At 37.0% G+C, this 19,071-nt stretch overlaps 1 protein-coding gene across 9 annotated transcripts in view; it reads right to left on the bottom strand.

The window, feature by feature from the left end:
• Positions 1-3,282: 3,282 nt before the first annotated feature.
• ptprea (protein tyrosine phosphatase receptor type Ea) overlaps positions 3,283-19,071 on the bottom strand; it is a 62,540-nt gene continuing 46,751 nt past the window's right edge. For 4 of the 9 annotated variants that reach the window (XM_055042821.1, XM_055042819.1, XM_055042820.1 and 1 more), the window contains 19 exons: positions 17,310-17,424; positions 16,776-16,849; positions 16,067-16,111; positions 14,784-14,920; positions 14,239-14,329; positions 11,351-11,427; positions 11,125-11,161; positions 10,941-11,038; positions 10,521-10,640; positions 9,667-9,830; positions 9,247-9,382; positions 9,014-9,163; positions 7,335-7,428; positions 6,921-6,997; positions 6,684-6,818; positions 6,408-6,533; positions 5,523-5,674; positions 5,310-5,445; positions 3,283-4,638 (listed from right to left, as the gene is read on the bottom strand). In XM_055042821.1, coding sequence (XP_054898796.1) covers positions 4,564-4,638; positions 5,310-5,445; positions 5,523-5,674; positions 6,408-6,533; positions 6,684-6,818; positions 6,921-6,997; positions 7,335-7,428; positions 9,014-9,163; positions 9,247-9,382; positions 9,667-9,830; positions 10,521-10,640; positions 10,941-11,038; positions 11,125-11,161; positions 11,351-11,427; positions 14,239-14,329; positions 14,784-14,920; positions 16,067-16,111; positions 16,776-16,849; positions 17,310-17,424 — 2,039 coding nt within the window. In that variant the 3' untranslated portion in view covers positions 3,283-4,563. Of the gene's footprint in view, positions 4,639-5,309; positions 5,446-5,522; positions 5,675-6,407; positions 6,534-6,683; positions 6,819-6,920; positions 6,998-7,334; positions 7,429-9,013; positions 9,164-9,246; positions 9,383-9,666; positions 9,831-10,520; positions 10,641-10,940; positions 11,039-11,124; positions 11,162-11,350; positions 11,428-14,238; positions 14,330-14,783; positions 14,921-16,066; positions 16,112-16,775; positions 16,850-16,972; positions 17,277-17,309; positions 17,425-19,071 lie in introns of those variants that run through there. The other 5 variants (XM_055042823.1, XM_055042826.1, XM_055042824.1 and 2 more) reach the window with 5 other exon arrangements.

Raw genomic sequence — 19,071 nt, 5'->3', positions numbered from 1 at the left:
CTATCCACAAAAAGCTAAAGTAAATAGGAGTTGTCAGCATTGATTGAAATCTAATGTTTGAGAAAGAAAAATGACTACCGTTACTGGCTTCTTATGTTTCACTTCTAATTTAAAAAGTTTTAGTTTCACCTGATTGGTGGGTAGCTACCCTTTTAACTAATTGATAGCTCTAACCCTGACTCAAAAGATTTAAATTGTTGAAAATCATTGATGTAGTTATTTTTTAAATTATTTAAACTCCAAGGAGCAAAGCTGGTATTTGTCCAGATTACCAATTATTCCAAATCCCAAATCTAAGACCCAATAGTATGTGGCAGATGCCTTTTAAATTTTCTTTAGACAATTTTTCATATTCAGCCTTCACCCTGTTCATCAAATCATATAATAGATTTTCTGAAAAATAAGATTTGAAAGCATATTTGACTGTTAATACAATGGTGGTGTATAATATCAGTTGTAATGCAGTTTGGTGCCATTGTGTCACATTACCATTTCAGTGAGAGGTGGATGATTGAGTTATTGCAGACATAAGCTGTCTGTTCAATGGTTTTAGTGTGCCAAGATGTTCTGCTGTGAAGGAGAGAGCGAGACAGTAAGAGTGAATTTAACAAGTTGTGAAGAAATCAGTGAAGCTTCAAAAAGACGTGCAGAAGATACCATCTGTGAAGACTGGCAGATAAAATCTCTGAGTTAATTCTCAGGATAGTTATGTGCCCCATGTCTATTTTTCTCTGGTCTTCCATCAGTTAACGTCACTCATTCAAGAGACAAGTCTGATAACATAAATGGTTTAAATGAAACCGAAGTTAATTAAAACAAAATTTATTCAACAATCATAGGTGGTCGGCCGTCAAGGGTGACTTGAATCAGAAATTGGCAGCAAAAAACCTGGTGGGAGCATCCATAGTGATTACCAGTTGCAAAAGGTTCACAATGAAATTGATTTTATTTTATAGCACAATCTGGGGCTATAAACGGAAGCAGATACGCAAAAAAGGAAGTAAAATGTAAAATTTAGTTTCTTACCTGGGAAACGTTATTCTTCATCCTCGACACCTGTGGTTGCCCCAGTGGTCTGGCTATTGACTCTGCTAATTAAATTTTGGCAGAATAGTTGAGCATTAACCATACTTATAGCATAACATATTTAATAGGTAGGTGTTGTGCTCAACAGAAATTAATTGCACATACTAATCAAACCAATCAGGGTCAAGGGTGATCAAGATTGTCTACCAGCTCATTTCTTTGTTCATCTAAGTGATAACCTTTGCACCATGAATTTTACAATGTTTAATGCAAAGTACCAGGTTTATGAACAATGAGAACAAGCTTTTCTTAAAGCTTATCAACACACGATCGCTGGACACACTGACACACACTATGAGCCAAATGATCAACAAGTCATATGAAAATGGAGCTATCGTGCTTTTGTTACTCCAGTAATTCAGCTTCAGGTGAAAACATTGTCAGCAAGAAAAAGATGTGCGTTTCTATTGGACAAAATATGTTAAAGGGGATAGAGGCAGCTTTAGAAACAAATGACAAAGCTCTACAGATTTTAAAATACCAGACTTGTTGCTTATCTGCTCTTGAAAAAGGTTTTGAGTTTCATAGTTAGGATCTCCTGAAAGAGCTAAGAAAGAAATATGCATTATTCAAGTTATCTTTATATGTGTTCCTCTTATTAGGCATCCTGGTGCCAAATCACGACCATTAAACTAACTTCAGCATATTTTGGTCAAAAGGAAATGCCAACTTGAGTTCATTACACAAATGCCCAGTATTGTTACAAAATAATTTCCAAAAGCCAGACATAAAAAGATTGCAGCAAAGCAGTCATGGCTCAAGCCAGCCTGCTTCATTTTCCAGACTTTGTTGAAAATAAAATGGAAAGCTTTGTAAGTAAAAAGATGCCATTAAAAATAAGTTCATTTTTAGGGTCAATACATAATTCATGTGACCTCTTTGCTCATCCTGAGCACATTTTTCCCCAGCCGACTCTGTGGCGCTGGGTCTCTTGAGGAAGTGAAAATTGTTAACAAAGAAGCTTTACAAAGAGCTTTTTTTTTTTTTTTTAAAAAAGAAAATAAATAAAAACAGTTCTGTGTGACAAAATTAGCACAAATCTTCATGACTCAGAACTACTGATTAGGGTTTAATGTCTCTGCTTGTTTATTTGTGATCAGTTAGCATGAATCTCTGCATTCCATGATAACAGTATTTTACTCTTTGCTTTTTTAGAAAAAACCCACATCAAATTTACCAACTTATTGGTTTAATGTGCAGTGGCCTTTGCTGGCTCATTACTATTTGAAAGTAATGCCTAACTAGAAGATTGTTCATGTGTGTTCAAATAAAAAAAAACATTACCTTTGGTTCTAGTTATTTTATGACTACTGTAGGAATTAGGAAATTGTAATGATACTAAAAAAACCACCGTTTTTTTTAAAAAAATTTTTTACAAGTTTTTTGTTGTGACCTACAACAAAAATGTTTTCTCATATCAACACATGGCTAGTGTAGCCTCTTTTCTCTAAGGCTGCGTTCACTCTCACCCAAATTCCTATATTTTGTCAAGTCGGATTTTTTTGCCGGTGCCATTCACACTGCCACACATATGTGACCTGTATGTGTCCAGCAGTCTGAACAGGCAAAGGCCCTAAAAGTTTCCCACATGCACAGTAGAGGGCGCAATAGCGTCAGCGTTCAGTGTTCTGCAAACCGCCATAGCTTACATATTTGAAGTTGCTGTCCAACCAGTGTAGCATATTAACAACTTAATTGTTATATGTCCCGCTTGCACGTATCAAGGTGCAGAATAGTGGGATTTCTCCAATATCAGTGACATTCAGTTTGGCTGAATGCGACCTGAACATTAGGTCGTATTTGAATCGAATAAATATTGGATATGGAATTGGCCTGGGTCGCATTCGAAAAGAATCCAACCTGTGCTGTTCAGACTCTCATGAAAAGATCAGATACAGGTCGCGTTACATAAAAAATTAAATTAAATAAAAAAATCGGAATGCAGTGTGAACGCAGCCTAAATGTACTGTTCTCATGTAATTTGTCAGGGAAGAGTCAGTTACCCACAGCATATGCTTCCTATTGTTTCTTAACCATATCACATTGAGCATGCCTTGAGGCCAATAATGACGCACAAAGTTGCAGCTGTATTTCTTCCATTGGTAAATGCACACATTTCAGCCTTTAAAGAGTGGCAATGATGGCTCGTCTTTGAACAAACCTACAACGCAAAGAACATTCCACTAAAATCCAAAGCATTTTTAGATGAATTTAATATTGCAACTTGCATTTTAAAGACACAGACAGTCCAAAAAATGATAGACCACCCACAGAGAAAGCGAGAGAGCAAAGGCAAAGAGCTGGAGCTAAACAAGCCCTCCTCACTATTCCTCAAAAGGACCATTTGAACAGAAATCAAGCCCTGGCAACATAGACTTGTTGTTTTATTCAGTCTGTATCTCACAGTCACATACATGTAGTTTACAAAACTGGACCAATCACTTTACAGTACTGGTCACTATGTTAGCACTTTGTCATGTGGTATTTACATGTAGCAAAAATAAAACTGTGAGGTGTTTGAGTACCAGATGGATCAGACTCTGTTCAAAAATTTATTTAAACTTTACATCCTGTCTTTTCTCGTTCCCATTCTTTATTTTGTAAACCAGTTTGGCAAAGAATCTGACAAAGGATCGTGTTTGTAACTCTTGGCTGACATTTTTGTGTTTTGACTGTGCAACATAAAATTAAGACTTTTCTGCACTCTGCATCCATAGGTAACTTGTAGGCATCATTCTTTTTAACCTGGTGCTTTTCTATTTTATGACTTAAATATGGCACTAATTAGCAATAATTTAAACTTGGAAAGAAAAAACATTCTGTTTTAAAGGTTCTTGGCAAAAAGTTTTACTCCTGTGCTTTTGTAATGTGCAGCGATTCTTGGTACTTTTTGCTGTATACAGATAAAAGGCAGGTTGTGTCTGTCTGGATTGGCTCACTGAATTAATTTATAAAACTCAAGCTCAGTATCACCACCTCAGACTTTTGTTCTCTGCAATATGGCTGTCATTGTTGCAAACATTTCTGACAGTATCGTGAAGAAAAAAAATATCCTAATCTCAGATGTTAGCAGTAAAGAACAATTTATAATTAATAAAAATAATAAACATTAACACAAGCAAGGAATGTCAATACATAAATACATTTACAATAACTACATTTTTTTAAAAACTATCAGTTCAAAATGAAACCCAGACATTTAAACAATGTTATAAAACAATATTATACAACAAATCAGAGATCATCTTTGTAGCAATGCTTAATACACATTTTAAAATGTACACCATTAATCTGACTTTTCTTCCATTTACAATTTTCACCCTCCGACATATGCCATACATCACAGCAGAACAACAACTTGGGTTAATGGTAGGACAAGTGCATAGCAAAATAGAATGTCATTTGACAAGGTTAACGAAACTGAAAACTGCAAAATTGGCTTTAGAAAACATTTAAAAACCAGGTTTAAGGCAAATTTTATTTAAAATTGGCATAGTCTGAGAAAATGTCAACAAAGTCTTGTACCACCTTGTAGCAGAAGTCATACTGTTCCTGTAGGGAAAGAAGAAAGGTGGATCACATGGTGACCAGTAAAATGAGAATCTGCACAACTTATTGGGAGAATACATTGTGCAAGTATACACACACATGTAAGGTATAATCTGATCACTGTATTTCATGGAGGAGCTTGAATCCTAAGCAAATCCTTGATCTTTTTTTCCACATTGAAACATTTCCATCACTTTGTTAGTGGTTTATCTTAGCCTCATCACTATTAAAGTTCATCACAGTGCTTTTTTAAAGAAATTCCTGTTTTACTTTTACTCCTGCCCCCTGGAGGTTGTTGCTCAGTTTTTTTTTTTTAGGGTTTTGAAATATTGAAGCAGTTCTTTGACGATTGTAATATTGTGCAGCTCTATTATCTCATGCTAAATGTTGGACCTCAAATTCACATGTTTGTAATTGAGTCTACTGACTGCAAAAACTCCAGTTTGGACAAAATATTTATCATTGTGAGGAAGTTTGGTGGTATTAATTACCATGCATGTACAGGTGTCTGAATGAGTGAGGGCACCCACACTAACTCTAACGCTGGTAGTTTCTCTACTGACCTGTACTCAGTGTTTTTTTCTGACTATTGGGGCCTGGCGGAGCTGTGGAAACTGACATACATATCTCTGATACATTTCAGATTATTGGCAATATCATATTCTTCTACTTACAACAGTTTGGACCATATGAGGCCTCTGCATGCGTAAACTCTTGACGGTTTGGAACACGTCCAGCAGGCCTTCTGCTTTGACTCGCTCCAAAATATTGCTCAGTGCAATGAATGTACCTGTTCGCCCTGCACCAGCACTGCAGCATAAACACAAAATATTGGCTTTAATACAGGCTTACTCAAGAATGAGCCACTTCCACAAACTGAAACCTACCTGCAGTGTACGGCTATGGGATGGTTCCCAGACTGCTGCTGCTGTCTCTGCACTGAGGCGATGATGTCAATCATGCCTTTGCCCTCTGCCGGGATGCCGATCTCAGGCCACCCATGGAAGTGGAAGTGCCTGATAGTCCTTGTCTGCTTCTCCTTTTAGAGGAAATGCACAGGTAGATGAGAGATCATAATACCTTTGAAATGTGATTTATTAGCAGTTTATGAACGATAATGGGGCGCGCTGTGCAGTGTATGAGAGGTGGGCCGACGAGGGATATTCTGGGAGGCCTATGAACAATCAGACCTTTAAAGAGCGAAGTGGGTCGAAGTTAATGAAATATACGAAATAAGAACCTCCCGGTTGATAAGCCTAAACACATCCTGCTTTACTCTCACAGTCTAGAGAGTTTTATGCTTCCTGTTTTGTTCTAAGTTTTAGGCAGTTGATGGATCACATCCAAAACACTTCTTCCAAGGAATTGCATTTATTATTGGTAAGAATTCTTTGAAATTAATATACTTTTAGATAAAGGTTGTGGAAGCCTGTACATATGCTTTTCTTAGATAATGTAAACTACCTTATAAACGTAATTTTTAAATTTTTTTTATTTAAAGAAAACAATTTGCTTAGAAGGATCCAGATTTACTCATTCAAAGATGTGGGGTGTCAAAAACCAACACAAAACTGATCGAAAGTTTGTATTTTGCTTGAATTTAAGAACAGACTCAGTTTAGATAATCTTTAACTAGTTTTTGGGATTTTAATGTTTAATTACATTTCTTATAGGCAAACAAAGTAGCTCCATAAGAAGAGTCAAGTGTTGTAAATTATATGAAGGAAGCCACATTTACAACATCTCTGATAGTGGAAAGTTAATTTGCCTACCGGCACAAAGGTGAGTACCAAATCTCGTAGACTGAAGGTTTCACACAAAGTGTCTCCCTTCAGCTCTACAGTGTAGTCTCCATAGGTAGCAGAGTCCTCTGTAGGCCAGTACTGGCAACATTTGTCCTGTAAAACAGAATTGCTATATAAATATGCAGAATATATAATGTATTATAATTGCTTTGGCAAAAACAACACTGCATCTTATGTGAAAAAGACAGTAAAAGTATAAATTTAGCTTAGTTAAGTGTTCAATGAGTTGCTTTCGTGGATCACCTGCTCCCTCTCCTGGAGCTCAGTAAGCATTACAATGGAGTGACATTTCCATTCCCACACCATTCTCCAGAAATCCTCTACAGTATGGGGAAGAGGGCCCTGTGTGGCAATGAAGTAGTCCTTCTGTCTGTATCCCTGAGTAACAGCAGAATATTCATTTATTACATTTTGGATACAACAGGGTGAAGTATATGTACTGTTGGGAACCTGTTGCTGCAGGAAGACATGTTTTCTTACATCTATAAAAGACGCATTGATGTAATCTGTGAACTCTTGGCCTCTTCTCATGGAGAGAATGACTCTATTGAAATCATCTGAAATGGACAAAGCAAATGACAAACGTACATTAGAGCAAAAGATGGAAATATTGATGAGGTTTTGGATTTATAAACCGGCATGAGTGATTCTCAGAGCAGACTGCCTGAAGGGTAACTCTGGATTTTTTGAAGTGAGGATCCATAAAATTATCTGTAATAGTCCCTTACCTGTAGGAGAAAGATATTACTGTGGGCTTGGTGGAAACTCGTCATACAGACATGTACTGCTTTAGTTGACGACAAATTTAAGATAACTAAGATAACAGATCCTTAACCCCGCAACCACCTGACACTATGTCTTGAAACTGCCATAAGTAGACAAACTGTTTCTTACATGGAATAATTTGTAGAACTCTGTTCTTTTTCATGTTTGCAGGAAGATTCCCAGTCCTCATGTTCTCCTTCATTATTCGCATGTTGGTCAGTTTCTGAGAAGTCAAAAGAAGGCAAAGTGTGAGGAATACAAATATACATTCATTTTAAAATGAAATCTAAGTTTCACTGGCTTTGCAGCTAACTTTGCAACACAGATTGTTTTGTGATTAAATTTTGCTAAAACGAAATCTAAAGTTGGCGGCAAAGATAGAACTTTCACCTTGTACACTTCATATTACTACTGACAGAGGATTTGTCATGAGCAGCCAAATTTTATTAAGGTTCACCCAAAAAATACTATTGTCCACAATCTTGTTAGAATAATATCAATAAGGGTGTTACAACTTTTCTGATTTTGCGTGTTCACATTTTAAATCTTTTTTTCCGTTTCAATAAACAAAGTAAAAACATTTGGCAGTTCACGCAATGTGAAGAGAAATGAAATATCACAGAAGGCCACATCCTTTTATAAACATTGTTCACCCCTGCTCTGAAAGCCCACAATGACCTTCCTGCTTCCTCAGCAGTGGTTTGTTTTAATTTAGTTTTACTTCTAACAGAATTAGGCCACAGGCCTCTATTGCTCTGGAGTTAAATAAATGTTGGCCACTCACTGAAGCAGTATGTATTCAGACTCACCATTCCTGTAATATACAGCAAAGAACTGACCCCTGAGTTTGTTTCATTGCCAAAAGAAAACATATTTGCTTTATGTTTTAAAGCAGACATTGGCCAGAAGCAACATTTTAAATGAAACCTTGATGAAATGGAAAGCATTTTTTCAATTAGATGGAAAGACTATTCATTGTATTCCAGAAAACACCCACAGCCAGAATTTCATCATATACAGATTATTTTTTTAAAGATGTACCCAAAATTTAACCTACTTCCTATTACTATCTCTGATCCCATCCAGATCAAACTCATGACACTCTTTGTTTTAGACCTAAAGTCAGTTTCAGTATCAGAGGAAGTAAAGCGATCATAAGGCTATTTTCTACAAGTCGTGAAATGTCTGTGGTTGAGGCTAAGAGAGAGAGGAAGACTAAGCAGATAAGATGGCAAAGTTACAGATTAGACTTTAATTTGAACTCAAACTATCATGCAACATGCTGGAATAAAAAACATTGAAAGTGTTTCGCAAATCTTAGTCAGGATAAGCCCCAACGTACTTAACTATTCACTCACAGAGCGTATTTTCAAAATAATCGCAAAGTAAAGATGCCAGAAATCCAAGTTTATGATGCAAACTCGGTTACCCTTTTCTTTGTTTCAAAAATAATCACCTTGTTTCACAGGAACAGGAATCTCACCCACTTCTACTGCTAATATAAATAACCTACAACTGCTCAGAACAGGAAGAGTACAAAAACGTACTTTGAATACAGTTCCTAAATTTTTATCTACTATAGTAAAATACTATTTACTACATATTATGGTCAATGAAAAATCTAAATTTGCTACAATTACTGTCCACTTGTTGAGGTAAAAATCTGATGACAAATGGCTACAAAATTCAGATTAGTGCATCTCCAAGTACATTACATTGGTAAGCAAAGGGTTATTTAAGTGTCATTAGTCTTTTCATTTAGTTTTTTATTGTTTTATTTAGACAGAATGTGAAACAAATCAAATTACTTTAAACTCCTCCTCCAGTCCCACACGATCACCATCGGCAAAGGTGTTGTGCAGTTTGTGCAGATGTCCTTCCAGAGATGACACATCCAGCTCTGTGTCTCCGTAGAGGTAGTATTCAAGCAAGGCCTGGTAGACGAATGAGTACTGCATCTAGGGGGAGGATAGACGACTGTTAAATACACACTCTATGGGGAGTTGATGATAATGCACCAGGGAGTCCAACTTTAACTCACATCTGTCTGGATGAGCTGGGAGCGCTGCTCTCGTATCTTGGAGACAAACCCAAACACATCAACTATCTGCTCCGCGTGCATCATGTCGATCATGCCGTCGATTACGATGAAGGTTCCCGTTCTCCCAACACCAGCACTGGGGACAGAAAACACACACGCTGTGTTTACCACAATGCTCAGCTGATACTTGTATGATAATGGGAAGCGGGAGAAAAACAAAAGGACATCTGTCCTTGTAATACATTTGTTGCTATAAATCACTTTGTTTTTGTTTACCCACAGACTCACAGAGAGTATATTCATACCCAAATACATCACTTCCCATAGAAACTAACTGAAACAAAACCTCATTCAGAAATACTAAGCGTGTTCAGGTGAACTAAACACATTTAGCTGCATCAGCTGCTGTCTCTACAATACCTGCAGTGGACCACAATAGGTCCAGAAAACGGCGGATTCACAGCCTTGACCTTTTTCAGGAACTTGAGCATGCCAATGGGGGAGAAAGGGACTCCAAAGTCAGGCCAGCTGGTGAAGTGAAGCTGTGTGACTGGTCGGAGAGTCTTAGCAGCATCACTGGCTTGCTGTTAAATTAAAATATAAATACTGAAGTTAAATATTAAGACTATAATTTATGTTTTCAGAAATCAACTGGAAAACTTTTCTCATCTAGGAGAATACAGTCTATCACAAAGCCTGTGCAAAGTCTGCATGACTTGTGTGGCTAAATTAATGTTCTAATATAGAATCCAATTAAATATTGCATTATATTGTTGAGCCTTGTTACCAGGTATAAAAGATTAGAATGTCTTGCAAAGGGAAATGTGACTACACACCGTGGCTGTCTAATGATAAAGCTTCCTGTGAGTTGTCATCTCCCATCTGTTGCTCAATAAAATGTACAAGATATTATTATTTTATGTTCCTTGCAAATTAATTTAAACACAGTTTGTGGTTTTGTGGACCTATATTTCAGCTGTTTTAGCACTTAAACATAACTCTAAAGTTAGTGTGTGACTCACTTCTTAAGTAAAAGCCCTGTTTCAAGACTGCACAATATATTGCCATCACATTATCAAAGTCTTCAACATAAATGTCACAAAGGAGAGCACTACTTGTAGGCAAATATTTCCCAGAGGTATTGTATTGCATGCTTTTGTAGCATTATCTAGGTCTCAAATTAAAAATTGGTGTTTCTTCATCATATACCTTCTAGTTTTATTTTATCTAGGTCCTTATTTTTAAAAAAAATTGCTAATTCCAGAAGCACTTACATGTTGCACACAGAACTTGCGTATTGTGTAGTCTACTAGGACTGTGAAGTCCTCGACTGCCACCCTTACGTTCCCGTAAGTCCAGCAGCCCTGGTCTGGCCAGTACTGGTAACACTTATCCTGCAGGAATATACCACGAGAAACACATTATTTAATAAAATTATTCAAAATTGGTCCAGATCACATTAGGGCAGAACGTCTGTAATAAACAACTTTGCAAAAATATTCTTCTACTGGCTTTTGAAATGTTATATAGAAAAAACAAAAAATAAACTAAACGCCTCTGCTCTTTCACACATCATCCAAGTCTGAGTTTCGCTTCAGCCCACAGCATTAACATAAGAGTGTTAGTTAAAAAAAGCAACAATCTCCATGTCTGTGCACTTCTTCTACATTTAAGGGAACGCGAGTAGTAAATACCTCTTTCCTTTCTTTCAGATTCGTCAGCATGACGACCGTTGCTACTTTCTGCTCCCAAATCATCCTCCAAAAGTCTGCTACTGTCTCTTCTTTTGGTCCTGAGAAATAAAATATGAGGCTATCGTAATCTCTAATGAAAAAAAAATCAAAACAGGAGAACAGTTTCCTTTATACATTTACTTACCTTGTGCAGCTATAAATTTGTTCTTTTCTGTGTAACCCTGGTGGTAAAAGAATATTTCTAGTGACTATGATGCAAAGCATTTATTTCTGAGTTGAAACAAAATAATTTTTTTTTTAAACTAATACCTCCTGAAACAATACTGTAAACATTTATCTGACATTAGCACAATTAATTATTTCGTCAACTTTTGAATTCACATAATCAGAATGACGGAAAACTAACTCACATCTACGTAAGATGCATTGATGTAGTCTGAACATGGGTTCCCATCCAACTGAGTCAGCACCACTCGGGAATGATCATCTGTTAGTGAGAAAAGAAGCCAATACTTTAGGTGGAAGTAATGGCTATTTGTTTTCTAGTGAAAGACTGACTACGCAGGAGTGTTTAGTAGTTTACTAAGCAAGCCCAGTCTAGAAGCTACCAGTTAGTTCTGCCTTTCATGAATTACACTGCATTAACAGTTTCAATAAACTGTCCTTTAATGGTAGTTTTGTTACATTATTTTGGTTAGTAAGAAAAAGAAATAGGGGAGCCGGAAATCCAAGATGACTGAAGGTATTGCTGAAGTGTTGAAGTTAGCTTGATAGAAATCTTTAGGATAAATATTATTTGACTACTGAGAAATTGCTGCTTCCGAGAGGCATGAACTGTTCTGAAGTTTTAAACTATCCAATCACATAAAAATGTAAGTTCTAAAAAAAAAAAAAAAAAACTATCCAATCACTCATTTTTGTCCATGAAGTGGTGGGCTTTGTTCGGCACTTCTGGCCAAATATAGGAAAGGTTTTGGCAACAGACTAAACGACTTCATTCACTTCCTTTGCTGCGATTGCTAAAACTGCTGGCAGACAACTTGTCCTTCAGTTTTCTGATTGGCTTGGTAGAAATTCTACTGGTGAAATGCAAGCCAGTGGGAGAAAGCCCAGACTGTGCTTTGAAGTGAGATTTGAATCGAGCGGAATAGGAAGGCAATGGCTAGGCTAGTGTTAGTGTGACAATTGCCTCACTGTTCGTTTTTAGCAGTTTAAAAGCCTTATCCCTTCACAACGCACCTCGTTGCCACTCCATTGCAGGCACCTCTTTTCAATTTTTGTGTGATTTCAACCTAAGAATAAAAGTTTTACTGTAGCTAATATTCAGTGCCTAAACATATTGAAGGACGAGTTCTGACTTTAACTGCGACAGACAGAGAACCACTGAACAAATTTTAATACTGTTGTCTGAGGAGGTGAACAATAAGAAAATTTGGCTGACTGAGCAAAAACTCGAGCAGCCTGTGCCTGGCCAACCCAGATTGGTATGTTGTCATTTGTAGTGATTTTGCTTATTATCTGAGATGAGATGGTTTTAGGTGGCTGAGTAATTTATTTTATGTAGTAGTATGTAGCTTTGTTATGAATAAAATAGCTGGGAAGCATCTTAAAACTGCTGTACTTCTTAGCCAAGACTTTAGAGGGATTTGTATTATTATGTTTCTAATTTGAGTTGTGTAACTGGTACCTTCAAATATATAGTTACTGTAAAAACAAAGTACCTCAGTTATTATGAGGAATGATATGCAGTTTATCTGGCTTGAAAATTATTTAAATCCAATTGCAAATGGACAAAAACAAAAACAAAAAAAATCCTTAGATGCTTTCTAAACAGATAAACCGCTAAATTTGAACCCTGTGAACAACTGCATCACACTGAATATTGTCCACATACTTTAATATCTGCATAGCTACACAACAAAGAAACAGTCAGAAACCCTTTTTGGTTTTTGTTTGTTTTTGTCAGGTCCTGCAAAGCGCAGAACAGGAATTACAGGCTACTGAAAATGGCAATTTACATAATTTCCACATTTCTTTACTAATTTGCTCATTCAAGGTTTTCAGATTTTTACTCAAAACTAGAGTCGACTACAACTAAAATTGAGTTTACCAGAATTTTATCGGAATTTTATATGACATACCAACAAAGTAATGGATAATTGCTTAGTGGAACGGATTTTTTAAGCTCCTTACAACTACTAATTTGATGAGTGTGGCATTCATATATTGTACTACACCCTTATCTTGGATCTCAAAATCTAGTTCAACGAACTGCCTTCAGAAATGGCCTAGTTAGATCTTAGATTTCAAGTCTGTTTAAATATCAGCATGACAACCAAAGAACATAGTAGAGAGGGAGAAAGTTGTAGAGAAGCATAAAGTAGTGAGACTATACAACAATATCGCAAAGTTGACAAATTCACTGAGAACTGTTCAATTAATCAACTATTTTGTCTTCAGTCTAGCTAAGATTGGGGGCAAGAGCTCTGTTGCGCACACGACCAGTCCATCATAGGGCAACAAAAAAAACACACATTCATACCTAAGGGCAATTAAGGGAGACCAAGGGTCTACAGAAAATGGATGAACAGATTGATGTGTCAGAATGGCCAAGTTAAAGTTCAGTTGAAGTTAAAATTCTAAACCCAATTGAGAATCTGGGTCAAGACTTCAAAGATTCTGTTCACAAATTCTGACCAGAATCCTATCTGACTGAGCTTGGTGAATTTTTTTTAAAGGAAAAAAAACATCAGTACTTTTCATGAAATTGCAATTAAACAAATATGAAAAAAGATCAATGGGTGTGAAAACTTTTGCAAAACTAAGACCTAAAACATATTTCAAGCACTAAAACTCATCCACTAGAAAAGCTGCAAAAATGCATTGCTTAATTCTTTGTAGATTGTTATTGCTTCCAAAAATGCAGGAATGTACTAATAACTCCTCCCCATAGAGTTACACAAGTTTAAACTTGATTGTACATGCTTAGTTATTTATTTTAATTTTAAGAGCTGCTGGCATAACTGCAGTGTAAGACCAGAGTTAAAAAACCCATGAAGTTCTCAAAAGAGGAACCACATGTGTTAGAAAGGAAAGCTATGGAGGAAACTATTAGAATATTGTTCTGTCATTGTAACTGCATGTGCAAGCAGTTAATGGCAGCTTTACTGTATCTGTCAGAGCGCGAGAAAAAAAAAGTGTCAAAGACACAATGGCACTTGTTTGTGTATATAGAAACAGGAAGCATAGTTTGACTCAGAAGCAAAGCAAGCTCCTACAGAACAAAAAGTACACTCACAGGGAAGGATGTTGGGGTATCTGTTCTTCTCCTTGTTCTCGTCCTTGTTTGCCTCTTCATACGTCCCCTGTGCATTGCCCCCTGGCAAGGACTGCCAAGAGAAATTATAGATTATATAACAACACAATCAACAGTGAGCTGCTGCATGAAGGCACTTCCTCTGCTAAATTAGTGAAGAACTTCAACTTCCTCTTTCTCTTACAACTGTTGAAAAAACCCCACATATTCTGTGGTGATTGAACTCTGAATCGAACAATTTATTTTGACTCAGACTCCTCAACAATAGACATAAATAGTCAAATAGGTACTTTTCGTTTGTGTGGGTGAGTATGAGATCAGTGTGTGTCACGGACAATATGACACATGGTACTTATTTTAATTTCCTACATAAAAATACACACATTCTTAACTTTAAACCTTTTGTTTTTTTTCGGTTTTACAATTCTCAATGAATAATGTAGGGACAGTGATGAAGGCCCAATCCATGTGCCTTAAATGGATAAAAGCTTTTTTTTTTAAATTCTAAGATTTGAAGAGAAGCTCACATTATACTCTTCCCTGAAGAGTTTGCCATCATCAGCTGAGCGGAGCCGGTACTCCTCCTCCAGGTGGTCCACTGGGATGGGCAGGTAGGTCTTTGAGGCAGAGGGGGACCTGGGCAGAAGGACCACCGTCTGTTGCTCTGTGTGGAGGGAACATAGTTGGTACCATCTCTCGTTTTTGGTACTTTCGTTTAATAATTTGAAGCTAAACATTAAATGTCAAGAAAACTAATCATATAGACATGGTAGAAATAAAAAAAAATGTTCTGTGATGTTCTAAGAAATAAAGTCTAAATGATTGGGTTGAATTAGAACAGTGGTTCCCAACCTGTCTGTACATTAGAGCTAAAATCAGGAATCCCTTGTTTCAAAATTGGATGTTTTGTTTTGTTTTTTTCATACCTTTTTAGTGCTTCATGTTATGGTAATCAAAAAATAGTGTTTAGGTCAGAGTACAAGTATCATGTCTTTCTTTTTTCCTTTTACAGTAAAATCCAAGCAAACATTTTTTCCTAAGAACATTTCTTGAGAGATTACAAATGATTTGTAAACTGTTTAACTCAAACATGTTTTGTGAACAAGTTCACTCCCACTACCTAAGTGAGTTCAGTTAGAAAAAGGAAGATAATAGACTGACAGTTCTACTATCAAGACTTAGTGCTGCTCTTAAAGATTACTGTATTTCTAGGAATTATAATTTTTTTTTACTGTGGTAATATCCACCGATTATGAATTTCTTTTAGCACCAAATGTCAAGTTTATTAACATCTTTTTTGATTAGCTAAGAGCTGTCAACCTTTCAGTCAGTGTGTTTTAGTTGCCGGAGGTAATTTCCACTCCTTTCCTCCAACTCCCCAATCCTAAAACTGTGATGAAGTACAACTGGGGGCATTTAAGTTGCCTTTAGTGGTACGTAGAAGATATTTGGGTAACAATACTTGCCACTGAATTTGTGAAAAGGTCCCAAATTCAGCAGGAAATAGAAACTTGAGGTTGGGAATCACTGAATCTTAAAAATCAGCTCACTCAACTAACATAAATTAAAAACAGTTTGCATAAACTAAACAGGTACTCCTACAGTCTTTACAATTTTGTGCTACTCCTCCTATCTCTACAGATTTCCCAGATCACCAAACATGAGCAGGTGTTAAGGAGCCAAAAGGAGCCCAGAGAGGAGCTGCAGCACCCTGTCCTGGCATTTAGTTACAGCTTTGAGAAAATGAAGGCTGGAAAAATAACCCAGAGAGGGTAGTAGTGTTAGTAACATGCCACCCTTTATACCTGACCTGGAGGTACAACGGTGTACAACGACTCAGAACTGTAGCCAATCTCTAAAATACAAACCAAATCACATCATTCACACATGGACAGATACAGTCCGAATAAAAAAAAAAAGACAAAGTGCCTTATTTAAGTATTAAACTGTTTTAAAATCAAAATGTGTTCTTGCTCCAAGCAGCAGCCATTTGAAGGTTGTCTTGGTTTCTTTTCAGTTCCTTCTCTCCCAGGAGCACAACCTGCTCTGCGCTTTCCATTCCTAGATAAGAAAATGCTTCCTAAAGAACATTCACAAATCCTCATCATGTACAGCTTCCTGCACGGTCCGATAAGTATTATCAAACGTCACACAAATGAGCTCCATTTTTAAAATAGCAGAGCTGAAAGCTGCTGTGAGAGCAGCGCTGATCTTTGCAACGCCTAACTTCACAGGCAGCCTCAAAGCAGCTGCAACTGTTCATGAAACGAGCTTGTTTTCAATCTTCATGTCAACCACAGGAAGTTTCAAACCACCACAACTGGTGGGACTACCTTCACGTATAGGCAGAAATTTAAAAACGTATTAATTCCCTCCCTCTGTTGGCTTTGACTTTCTTTCTTCTGAGCTCAAAGTCTAAATATGAGAGATTTATATTTGCATCTTTTTAACAGCCATCTTGTCATGCCACCTACAATCCGCCAGCAGGATCTCTGAGCATGCAGTTCTATCTTGTTTACCTTGTTCTTCCAAAATGCCATTCGGTATTTTTTTGTCAACTGTTGTGACGACTGCTGGTTTCTGGGTTTTTGACCTGAAGTGGGAAACAAAACATTGCAAAGTGAGACACAGACAGTAAATCAATCAATCAATTTTTGTCTTTCAATAAAAGTTAACCAACATTCCACACTTTTGAACAAGAAACTTGCCATCCTACCATTTGAAGCTTGCAAACTTAGTTTTTTTCATTAGCTGGCGTCTTGGAGAGGCTGTGTTTGTGTCAAAATGCGGATCAGAATTCTGTCTTCAGTCTAAAGCTGCGTGTGGAGCTCCCCTGTCAGCCTGCTCTGCTCTGCTATGACTAAACATGCGAGGGAGTTTGCTTCCTAAATGGGCTCCGCCTCAGTGACTAAAAAGCAGGAAGTGTTCGTCACCTCCAGCTCTGCCCCTGTGCTGGGCTCTCCGCCAGGGGAAGGAGGAAAGGCGAGCCAAGCTAAGGGTTGGAGAGTTTCTTGGTTTTTGCCATTTTCTCTCTTTTTTTTTTTTTTTTTTACCTGAGGATGTACCAGGCCAACAGTGTGAAGATGAGCACCAGCAGGGACACAACCAGCACAATGGGAAGGATTTGGGGGTTGTGAGATTTATCTCCTCCTGAGAATGGAGAAGAGGCTAAAAGAAACAGTACCAACAAAAATGCAGAAAGAAGTCACAAACACTAATGCTGCTTATAAATAAATTGGAAAATTAAATCAAAGAATTCAACTCAAACTATATTAACACCATATTTGTCTACATGGTCTTTGTCTTTCCAGTTTTTACTACGGTAATTCTGACACTTATCCAATTGTTTTCAAAGCATTTGAGCGGTAATGTTGCATTTGATGCGACTGTTGTGTCATTGGTGCGAGGCATGCATCATATTTGTCCACTAGCAGAAGCCAGGCACATTACATCTGGACATAAACACTGGCTGAAACTTAGAATTATGAAAATTATGAACTCATAGCTCATCACATCACACTCTCAGCACTCCTGGCTCTGACTGCACATCCAGACAGATTTCTCTACAGAAGTTGCAGTCAGTGCTCTACAGAAGGTCATCACTATTAGCTTCCTAACTACAATTTTACTAGCTTCCTTTCTGTTATGATTTTGACAATACTGTTGGCTCCCATTGCTAAATAGCTTTAAATTGATCCATAGATGGCGGCACTCACTGTTACTTCCGTAAACCATGCTTTACTGTTTGATGTCAACGTTCTTCTAAGCATTGCAGATTGTCAAAAGCTTGTAAGCCATTTGCACAGTGTGATTGTGATCACATTTCATTAGTAGTTAGAATGACCATGCAAAAAAAAAGGATTTCAGCAAAAAATCTGAATTGAGTATTACAACCTGTTGTGTGAATGTACTCTAAAAGTCAAACATGTAAATCATAGATATTTATTACACAAATTGATATATTCAGCATTTAGTTCTATTCATGAGGTAATAAGTTAACATTTTCATAAAGCTTGTGAGTAAAGAGAATGGGAAGGAATATAAAATGTCCTGGTAAACAGCTGTGCTGACATTGAACTTTTTAATTAACAGTGGAGCAAAACCAACAGATGAGATGTCACACTGGACCTTAAGCAACTTGGATTCTGTGGATGCAATCTCTTCCTCCAAATTCTAAACTTCTAAATTTTAATTAATCTTAAAAGAGGGCTGGACCACTGAGCAATAGGCTGGTCGTTTTCCTGCTCATCCCAGGTAAACATGGTGCTGATATCTCCGGTTCAGGAGTGGCTTCAAACAAACTGTTGCCCATATCCTGGATATTTCTGTATGGTGGCTCTTGAACTACAGCTACACTTTTTGATCTTCCTCCTCATCAAGGCTGCAATTATACTTATTGCTTGTTCAGATTTCTTACCACCATGGGTTTTTCAGTCACGTAACCTTCTACATATATGCTTGCCTAGATGATTCTGTGAACACAGCTTCCTTAGTTTTGTGGTTTACTCTTCTTGTTGTGTCTGTCAGTGACTGTCTGCTGGACAAATGCCAAGTCGGCAGTCTTCTCCAGGATTATGAAGGTAATAACACTGAAAGCATAACTCTTCTGTAACATAGTTGAGTCTATTATTGGTTTTTATTGGTTTAAAATTTTTCTCACTGGCTGAAGTTTAGGTGTTCATTAGATACATATAAACATTAATAAAAATGAATAAAAATAAACACTATAAATACCACATAAACAACTATTAATACCACTGTCTAATGGATTTATAGTTGAAGCCAGGTATTTATATACATCAAATAAAAAGACAT

The sequence above is a fragment of the Poeciliopsis prolifica genome, unplaced genomic scaffold (assembly GCF_027474105.1).
Source record: "Poeciliopsis prolifica strain line A6 unplaced genomic scaffold, Auburn_PproV2 SCAFFOLD018, whole genome shotgun sequence".
In the NCBI taxonomy this organism is placed as follows: domain Eukaryota; kingdom Metazoa; phylum Chordata; class Actinopteri; order Cyprinodontiformes; family Poeciliidae; genus Poeciliopsis; species Poeciliopsis prolifica.
The sequence above is the reverse complement of the archived record's forward strand: the minus strand, read 5'-3'. Positions and strand labels throughout refer to the sequence as shown.